The 10,448-nt window shown below is 36.8% G+C and overlaps 2 protein-coding genes across 2 annotated transcripts; both read left to right on the top strand.

Annotated features, from left to right (window-relative positions):
* The first annotated feature begins 4,216 nt into the window (after positions 1-4,216).
* Positions 4,217-7,041, top strand: LOC138897671 (uncharacterized). The gene is made up of 5 exons (XM_070183669.1): positions 4,217-4,355; positions 4,589-5,028; positions 5,152-5,496; positions 5,594-5,860; positions 6,937-7,041. Exons 1-5 carry the CDS (start codon positions 4,217-4,219, stop codon positions 7,039-7,041), a joined length of 1,296 nt encoding a protein of 431 aa, XP_070039770.1.
* Positions 7,042-8,338: 1,297 nt separating this feature from the next.
* Positions 8,339-10,219, top strand: LOC104115754 (uncharacterized). Its single transcript, XM_009626447.2, has one exon. It carries the CDS (start codon positions 8,339-8,341, stop codon positions 10,217-10,219), a length of 1,881 nt encoding a protein of 626 aa, XP_009624742.2.
* Positions 10,220-10,448: the final 229 nt, after the last annotated feature.

Below are 10,448 nucleotides of genomic sequence, written 5' to 3'. Positions count from 1 at the left end.
CCTTATACCACCGCGCGTGTATCAATATCACAACACAATAATGACTCGCACCACAAGTACCTATATTCCACAACTTGCCAAATCAACAATACCAATGTTCCACAATAATTAGCCCATTGCTCAATCACAATATGTATAAGAAATCCAATAATGACAAAATGAATGAGAAATGCTCAACAAGGAAAAGTATCTCAAAATCGACAACTTCAACCTCAATGTGATAAAAGCTTTCACAACTTCAATGTCAATAATCCAACAAGAAGATAATTCCAACGAAATAAAAACTTCAAGTAAGAGTAATGCAACAATAAAGAGGTAACAAGACAATAAGGGAGGTGAAAACTTCAACTAAAGCATATGAAGGAAAATATGACAAGCAAGAGATAAAATAAGTGATTACAACGTCAAGTTAAACACGTAATAGTAGATTAATACATGTAAGAGTAGATTAGCAATGAAAGAAATAACATGTTATGACAATTCAATTAAAGGCATGGAAAGAGTCTAAATAACATTAACTGGTCAAATACCACATATAGCCCGTGTACACACTTGTCACCTCGCGTACACATCTTCAACATATCACATAAAGCACAATCAACCCAAATCCTAAGGGGTAGTTCCCCCCCCCCCCACAAAGTCAGGCATGATACTTACCTTAACTAGGCCAAATCAATCTTCGAAAATAACTTTTTCCCTAAAATGCGCCTCCACACGGCTCAAATCTAACCAAAAATGACGTAATATCATCAAATAATGCAAGGGAAACCAATTACAATAGATAAAGCTATGATCTTTACACTTTTCCAAAAGTCAATAAAAGTTAACCCCGGGTTTGCCCGGTCAAAACCTGGGTCCCAGGGTAAATTCCGACTACCCACAACCCCACGAGTCCAAATATGTGATTAGTTTTCAAATCTGAGTCCAAATTGACTCTCAAAACCCAAATCTTCATTTTTCACCACTTTGACAAAAATTCCCAAATTTTTCTCTTTGATTCTCATAAATTTGATGATAAGTCTAATATATAATTATGAAACATAGTTGAAAATTGATTAGAATCACTTACTCAATGTTTGTAGATGAAAATCCTCTCTCCAAATCGCCTCCTACCGAGTCTAGGGTTCTAAAATATGATAAATGAGACTAAATCCCGACTTTCCAACCCTTGTGTTCAATTGCAGGTGTCGCAATTGCGACACTGTGTTTACAATTGGGAACTCCCACAATTGCGAAGAACGCCTCGCAAATGCGACACTGAATATCTATGTGGGAAGTCGCAAATAAGATATGGGATTCGCAGGCAAATTCTAAATAGCGTGACGGACCTATTCCAAGTCCCAAAACCATGTTCCAAACCCAATAGCCAAAAGTCAACCTACGGTCAAACTTCTAAATCTCAAATTGCCAAGATTCAACAAAACAACAAAAATCAACCTACGGACATCCATATTCAATTTCGGACATACACCCAAGTCTAAAATTACGATACGAACCTATAGGAGCCATCAAAACATCGTTCCTGGGTCGTTTTCATAAAAGTCAAACATAAGTTAACATTTCTAACTTGGGATTCTAAGCCAAGAACCAAAGGGTCCAAATCAACCAGAAATATTCTCAGAACAAAACTAACTAACCCCACAAGTCATAAAACCACAAATGCACACGTGTGAAGCATCAAAAGGGAAAATGGGACGCGAATACACAAATCGACAGGTCGGGTCTTTACATTTTCTATCTATTATTAAACCTAAAAATATTTCTGAGGCTTTGCAGGATATAGATTGGGTAAACGCAATGCAAGATCTACTCAACAAATTTGAGAGAAGTCAAGTTTGGCATCCGGTACCAGGACCCAAGGAAAGAACAATGATTGGCACTAAATAGGTCTTAAAAAACCTAATGAAGATGGAACAGTTACGAGGAACAAGGCAAGATTGGTGGTTCAAGTATATATTCAAGAAGAGGGCATAGTCTATGATGAGACTTTTGCTCCAATTGCAAGATTGGAAGCTATTAGACTCCTTATAGACTTTGTTGCGTACATAGAATTCACTCTCTATAAGACGGATGTCAAGAGTGCCAAAATGGCTATCTAAAAGAAGAAGTGTTTGTCAAGCAATATCCCGTCTTTGAAAGCAAGGAATGTCCTGATCATTTGCACAAGCTTGACAAGGCATTTTATGGGCTCAAGTAGGCTCTAAGAGCATGGTATGAAAGGTTATCTAAATTTCTGCTTGAGCATGGCTACAAGTGAGGTAAAATTTATAATACTTTATTCTTGAAAGAAAAAAGTAAAGATCTCTTGGTAGTTCAAATATATGTTGAAGATATAATCTTTGGAGAAACAACTGATAGGTTAAGTAAAGAATTTGCTAAGCTAATGGGGAGTGAATTTGAAATGAGTATGACGGGTGATCTTAATTTCCTTTTAGGCTTACAAATTAAACAAAATTCAAATAGAACTATGATCCTTCAGCAGAAGTATGTGAAAGAATTGCTTAAAGGGTTTAAAATGGAAGATTCCAAAGAAATTGACACTCCTATAGTAACAACCACAAAATTGAATTAGGATGAACCTGGTTCATCTGTTGATCAGAAGATGTATAGGGGAATGATTAGCTATTTGTTATATCTCACTGATGTTAGACCTGACATTGTTTTTAGTATAGGCCTTTATGCTATATTTTAGGCAAATCCAAAGAAGTCTCACTTGAAGGTTGTCAAGAGGATCATAAGATACCTAAAAGGCACCACTGATCTCTGCCTATCGTATTCGCTGATTATATAGGTTTTCTTGTGGATAGAAAGAGCACTTCAGGTATGGAACACTTTCTTGGCTCATGTCTTGTGTCTCCGACCACCAAAAAGCAAAACTCTGTGGCTTTGTCTACCGCTGAAGTTGAGTATGTGGTTGTTGTCTCATGTTGTACTCAATTGTTGTGGATTAAGCAGTAATTAATGGACTTTGGAATTGATGTAGGTTGTATCCCCATCTTTTGTGACAACAGTAGTGCAATTCGTATGACCAAGAATCCGGTTCATCACAAAAGAACTAGGCACATAGATGTTACGCATCATTTTTTGAGGGACGGCTTTGAGAAGGGTCTGATCACTGTGGAATCTTGTGCTACTGATAAGTAAATAGCTGACATCTTCACAAAAGCTCTAAGTAGAGATCACTTTGAAAGGAACAGGTTAGAATTAGAGATGATTAAGATCACCTAAAAGAAACTGGTTCTAACTCAATAATTGGTTAGATAATTTGTGAATTTTGTAAATAATTAGATTAGATATTGTTCAATTTCATACTTTTATTAGTATAATTTTGTGCCTTGTGCTAAAATGTCTCACCGATTTCTAATGATATTATCCTTATTTTCTTGGAAAATTCAGTCTTACACAAGAGAACTTTCAGTGAAGAACCTGATTCATCGATCTTATAAGATATGTATTCTACACTCCGCATATTTTGAAATAACTGTATTTGGATCATGATCTGAAAGGAGTCCTACTTTATCCCAACCTCTTTTTGAACCAATCCGTTACAAACGAACCAATTTCACTAAACAAAATCCCACGTGCCATAATTGTCGAAAATCTAAGGAAGAGCCCAACGTCTTTTCAAACTTAAACTCCCAAAGTGATTAAACCTCTAAACTTCAAAAAGCGTTGTTATACACTCAACCTACCCTCCTTTATATTGATCTGCAATTATTCTCTTCTCTCATCTCTTATTGTCAAACAGACCAAAGACTCTAAAACCTAAAACTCTCTCAACTTTATTTGTCTATCCATAGTGATCCAATGGCCTCTTCACCTGAAATCATCAAGAACACTAAAAACCCCAACCTCACCACCCAAAGAATCTTCACCCACATCTTCAATCAACCAAACCCCCAAGAAAGGGCGTGTCGAGATGCTTGATTGTAAAATAATAGCTGGTTGTGAAGAGGACAAGAAATTGAATGAGAAGCTACAGGCCAGTCAAGCAGAGGAATCCCAAAAATCAAATGAGTCCTTCAAGTATGCGACAAAGGGGGAAGAATCAGTTTCTTCTGAAACTGAACAGGTAACTTCTAGGTTAAATATTTCTGCTATTGCTTCTAAAGTTGCTGAAAATCTTGAGAAAAGGCTTGTATTGGTTGGTACAATTACTGGTGTAGAATCTGAGTCTGGAAAAATTTGTGGTAAAAATTAAAAAAGAAAAGAAAAGATGAGTGAGTGTGTCGAGGATGTGAGGGGAAAGGGAAATGAAAGAGTGGCTGAAACTGTCTCACCCACTTCTACTGGTTTAAATGAAGAAACTGAGGTAATGATGTTGTGGAGTGAGGAGGTTATTGAGGAAGAAGAGAGTATTAGAGAAGAATAAGGTAGTGGTATGGGGATGCTAGTGCAGCAGATAGGCTGGTCAAGTTGAGAAAAAGGTTCCAAGAACATGTTCCATCTAGGAAGGAACCCCTCCATGACCTACTAAAGAAAGTGTCTGATAGTTACAATCCAAAGAAGAAAAAAAGTGTTGGAGTTAAGATCCCTGGAAAGGCAATGGGTGGCAAGAAGAGATAGGCTGCCTCTTCTATTATTGTAGAGACTCCTCCCACAAGAGTAAGAACTACAAGAAGTCAGAGGAAGCAGACTGAGGCCGACTTAGAAAAGGCCTTAGCTGAGAGTGCAAAGAAAGATGCCAAAGGAAAGAAAAAAATGGGCGAATCGAGTGAAACTATTGAGATAGAGGTGATGGACCTGGTCCTTCATGATGAGAAAAAGGCTAAGGAAGTGGAGGTTGTGACTCCCAGTTCCAAGAAACCCAAGACTTCTAAGAAGAAGTCTCCAGAAAAGTCTGTTGATATAGAGAGCTCTGCCTTGACAAAAAGAATCAGGTATGTCAGAAAATTAAGAAAAGTGCAAATTGTGGAGGAAGAGAGTAAAGATGAGGAGACTGATGAAGAAAAGGACAAGGTGGTGAAATTCAAAAAAAGAACAATTCTGAAAAGGAGACTCCTCAGTGATTTAGAAGAGGAAGGTATGGTCTTGTTGCTGGAGAAATTGGAGATTCGGGGCTAGAAGGACATGGTCCTTTACTTGGAAGAGAGGTTAGCCCAAGCTGAGATTGTTGAGTTCTTTGCAAATTGTGAGATTGTGCATTAAAAGGTTAATAGTGAAGTGAAAGGAGTGAAGGTGAGCTTTGATGATAAAGAGCCAGGGGAGATTCAAGGTGTTCCTGCTGAGGGGTACAATGACTACACCAAGTTGAAGTGGCGTAGTCTAAAAGGTCTTCCTACCTTACTAGCCATCACCGGAAAGTTTGCTGATAGGGACTTGGAGCAAGAACCCAGGGCTGTGTATAAAAGTAAAATGAAACCTGCCCACAAAGTGCTCTTTGAGTTTCTCAACAAAGTGGTTCTGCCCAGGCAGGAGAGAAGGAACATTGATACCTTCATGGACCTGGTCCTTATGGAATGCTTGGATAGTGGGAAGAAGATCAACTGGACGGGGGTTCATAATTCAGCTCCTTAATAGGGTGGTTTGTGGCACTAAAACTCATGCCTTCCCCTATGGATTTATCCTAACTGTTGTTCTTGCTCACTTTAAGGTTTCCCTCAAAAAGTGGGATGTATGCACAAGTAAAGACTATTTTGGGGCCAACACTTTGACGGACTGTGACTATGAAATCCTTGCTACTCCCAAAGAACCTGGTTCATCCAAGAGGGTGCCCAAGAACAGTAGAGTGAGAGCATTTGAGCAGGAGAGTGGGGCTAAGGATGTTGAGATTGAGAGGCTGAAGAAGAGGCTGGTTGAAGTAGAAACTGAGGGGGACTCTCTCAGGTCTCAGCTTGCAAGGAGAAAGGGAAGAATGAGGGTATTCTTCAAGACATGTTGAAGTGGCTTCAGGCCAAAAACCAAGAACCTGTTCCTTTCAAGTCTTAAACCCTTCCTAGCCTAGTTTGTAATCAATGACCCAAGTGGGATGTTTTTTCTTTGCTTTTTGCTCATGGTTCAATGCTTTTATTTCTTTTTATACGTTAGTGGAAGATTTTTATCAATGAAATTCATTGTTTCTTCTCTAATTTTTTGTTGACATTTCTTAAATGGATAATATCCTTAGATTGATAAGAGAAACTTGAATCCATGATTGCATTTGAAGTAGCCTCAATAGCCATGAGTAAGTTATGCTAAAATCTGGTTACTTAACTAAATTATGCAACTTTCGAATGATGCCGGGGGGGGAGGGGGGTAGGTTGTGCTTTTTCTTTGGACAGTGATGTTTATAACCTAACGAACCTGGTCCTTGATGATTTGAGACTTTAAATGGAAAGTGTTCTAACATTATGTTTGACGTTGAGCTGAGTTGAAATAGGTTCCATGCTTCTGAAAAGTATAGAGTTTGTCATCATTAAAAAGGGAGAATTTGTTGACCTAAGTGGTTTTAGTTTTGATGATTGACAAAGGAACACATGCATGAACCAGGTCCATGGACAGTGTACACAGGGCACATGCAGATTCAAGCAAAAGACATGCACGTGCAAGGAATAAGCATAAACGGTTATATCTGATATTCCCTAAACAAAAATATTGCATAAGTGATAAGGAGTAGGACTCGTTACTTGAAGAGAACTCTAACCTAGATAAGGAAAGAGTTAGAGATTGAAGTTAACTAGAACTCATCCACCAAGGAAGAGTAAAGCATTAGAACTCTAGTTAATCCTAATCCCACTAACTCTATATATTTCAGTTGTGTTCTCTTTTACTGGTGACGCACAAACGCTGAAGTTAAGCAAGAATTGAGAGCAAAATAGCAAGGCATTTTGCAATCAATTCCTATGTGTTTCAAGTGTACGAACCTGGAGCTACATGAACCAGATAGAAGAACTAGTTCCATGTGTCTGTCTTTTATTCTAGTTCAATTGTAGTAGGGCTTTTGAGTGTACCTTTCAGCTTTCTTTAGAAGCATTTGTACTAGGTACTTTATGTTGTATTGTTCAAGTTAGAGTTAACTTGAAGCTGTCGCAGCAGCCTGTGGCTAGTTACTACAAGGGTTAGAGGTAATCCTTAGGTTTACAATAATTTGTAAACATTGTTATTTTGGATCAAAGTTGTAGTGAAGTTTTGGAAAAAATCCTACTTGGAAGTAGATCGTGATTTTTTCATCTTTTGAGCCGGGTGTTTTCCACGTAAATATATTTGTGTTATTTACTTTGTGCATTACATATTCTGCAACTGTAGACTAAGGAACACATAGAAAAATCAGATCCTTCTATAATCTAATGCACACAAAAATTTGATACCACACAAATCATCTCTCATCTAGCATAATATTGAAGTATAAACATCAGCTGGGAAGACAAAAAGATGATACAAAGTGTTCGTCAATCCTATGAATCGACATTGATGCTTTTACAAAAAGCTTTCGGACATATATAATGTGTCTATGATGCCATAGGAAACAAAAAAATATTAAATGATATTCGGTTAAGCTTATAAGTTTGTCAAACTTACTTAATCATCTTTTGGTTTATCTACATATTTGATAAACACTCAAATACAATGCTTACATGCAGGGGCGGATCTACGTACACGGTTCGGGGTGGTACGCCACCCGCAAGTTTCGGCAAAAACCTTATGTATATATGTAAACATGTATAAGAAATAGGATATATATTTAAAGTGCCACCCGTAGAACAAAAGTGAAAAAGGTGCCAGTGGCAAAGGTCTGCCTTTTCGTTCAGCAGGGCAAGAGTTCGAATCCATGCGGGAGCAAATAAATTTTTGGCTTACATTCGGTTGCAATTTAAGGAAATTAAGTACACTACACAGCACACTCTTCTATATTTTATAGTAAATATTTTACTTTTCTAGTTGTTTGTTTAAGGAAATTAAGTACACTACACAACACACTCTTCTATATTTTATAGTAAATGTTTTACTTTTCTGTTTGTTTGTTTGTTTAAGTATAAACAAATAAGATAAAATAATAATAAAAGTACTCTTTATAGAATATTCTCTAATAATTAAAGGTAAAACAATGCCCCAAGTCCACTTTTCCCTTTCCCTTTCTCCAATTCTCGCTGCTTTAGCCTTCATTCACGCCAGCACACTCTTCTATATTTTATAGTAAATGTTTTACTTTTTTGTTTGTTTATTTAAGGAAATTAAGTACACTACACATCACACTCTTCTATGTTTTATAGTAAATGTTTTACTTTTCTGTTTGTTTGTTTGTTTGTTTAAGTATAAACAAATAAGATAAAATAATAATAAAAGTACTGTTTATAGAATAAAAGTACTCTTTATACATGTTGGTGATGTTAATAGTGTCCATGATAAATGTTTCAAGAAGATGCTAGATTTATCAAATCATCATCAATCAATTCAAGTTGTTTTTGATAAGCACTCCGAGAAGTTGAAAAATGAGTATCGAATGCGTTTAGAAGCATCAATTGATGTAGCAAGACTTCTATTGTTGTATGGATTGCCTTTTAGGGGCCATGACGAAAGTGAATCTTCAACAAATCAAGGCCTCTTTCTAGGATTCTTAAGATGGCATGGGGACAAGCATCCGGATGTGGGAAAAGTAATATTAAAAAATACTCCACAAAATGATACTTTGACTTGCCCTATGATCCAAAAGGATATTATCAATGCTTGTGCAAAAGAGACATTAAAGGCTATAATTGGAGACTTGAATGGAGATTATTTTGGTATATTAGTTGATGAGTCCAAAGATATCTCACACAAAGAACAAATGGCTCTTGTTTTGCGTTATGTTGATAAAAATGGTGAAGTGGTAGAGCGATTTGTTGGTCTTGTCCATGTTAGTGATACATCGGCATGCTCATTGAAGGAAGCAATCTACTCTTTACTTTCGGATCACTTACTAAGTCCGTCTCAAATACGTGGACAAGGTTATGATGGGGCTAGTAACATGAGGGGAGAGATAAGTGGTCTTAAGACTTTGATTATGAAAGACAGCTCATCAGCATATTACATTCATTGCTTTGCTCATCAATTGCAATTAACACTTGTAGCTATGTCTAAAAAGCATTTGGATGTCGAAGACTTCTTTTGTCATGTTACTAATGTGTTGAATGTCATTGGAGTATCTTTTAAGCGCAGAGATTTGCTTCGCCATCTTCAAGCTGAAAAACTGGAGCAATTACTTGAGTCTGGTGAAATTCATATCGGGCGAGGACTAAATCAAGAACGCGGGCTTCAAAGACCAGGTGATACTCGTTGGGGATCACATTTCAAAACATTAGATAACTTTATTGTTATTTTCTCATCTATTATTCGTGTGCTTGAAGTGATTGAACATGGAGGTTCTACCTCAAATGAGATAAATCAAGCAAAATATCTTTTGAGTGAGATAATAACATTCAAATTTATTTTTATGCTTCACTTGATGTTGAAAGTTTTGGCAATATCAAATGAGTTGAACAAGATCCTACAAAAGAGAGATCAAGATATTGTTAATGCCGTGGAGTTTCTTAATATTACAAAGAAAAGATTGCAAGATATGAGGGAAACTGGATGGGAATCTTTGCTAGATGATGTTTCCTCATTTTGTCATATGCATGATATTATGATTCCCAAGATGGATGAATCATATTTTCCTGGAAAGTCGAAGCGTAAGTCTTCTGGTATTTGTTATTCACACCACTTGCGTGTTGATATCTTTTATGCTGTAATTGATGTGCAACTTCAAGAGCTTAATGACCATTTTGATGTAGTGAGTAGCGATTTGCTTCTTGGGATGGCTAGTTTGAATCCAGCCAATTCTTTTGCTAATTTTGATAAAGGTAGAATAATGACTTTAGCAAAATGTTACCCAAATGAGTTTGATGAAGTACACATTCGAGACTTGAGTTATCAACTAGATACTTTCATAATTCATATGCGAGTTGGCAATCCCAAGTTCTCCAACTTGCAAGGAATTAGTGATTTGGCAAAAGCATTGGTTGAGACAAATCTTGTGGAGACTTATTCGTATGTTTATTTACTTGTGAAGTTAACTCTGATTTTACCTGTTGCTACCGCAACTGTGGAGAGAGCATTCTCATCCATGAAGCAGATAAAGAATGAAGAGAGGAACAACATGAGTGATCAATATTTAAATGATTGTTTAATTTGTTACATAGAGCGTGATGTATTTACAAATGTAAGTAATGATGTCATTATTGATCGTTTTCAAAATATGAAAGCTCGTCGAGGACAATTGTAAATAGATTGTATATGATATTAAAAATATTATTGGAAATTTTATGCTTTGCGTCAATTAGTTATAGTTATTATATTTTCTTTCGTTTGATCTATTTGTCTATATACCCCGAAGTCCCGAATCAACGCTCGAGCTGATCACATCGATTAGGTCGGCACCCGTAACCCCTAAATCCTGGATCCGCCTATGCTTACATGTCAAAATTAACCAAAAGCCACAAGTTAATCACCCA

Source organism: Nicotiana tomentosiformis, chromosome 8 (assembly GCF_000390325.3).
Source record: "Nicotiana tomentosiformis chromosome 8, ASM39032v3, whole genome shotgun sequence".
Taxonomy (NCBI): Eukaryota; Viridiplantae; Streptophyta; class Magnoliopsida; order Solanales; family Solanaceae; genus Nicotiana; species Nicotiana tomentosiformis.
The sequence above is the reverse complement of the archived record's forward strand: the minus strand, read 5'-3'. Positions and strand labels throughout refer to the sequence as shown.

Coding starts and splice junctions, on each gene's coding strand:
- LOC138897671 (XM_070183669.1), top strand. CDS start 4,217: ATGAGTGAGTGTGTCGAGGATGTGAGGGGAAAGGGAAATGAAAGAGTG. Junction 4,356..4,588: donor GGTTATTGAGGAAGAAGAGA/GTATTAGAGAAG, acceptor CTATTATTGTAG/AGACTCCTCCCACAAGAGTA. Junction 5,497..5,593: donor AGAAGATCAACTGGACGGGG/GTTCATAATTCA, acceptor GCTCACTTTAAG/GTTTCCCTCAAAAAGTGGGA.
- LOC104115754 (XM_009626447.2), top strand. CDS start 8,339: ATGCTAGATTTATCAAATCATCATCAATCAATTCAAGTTGTTTTTGAT.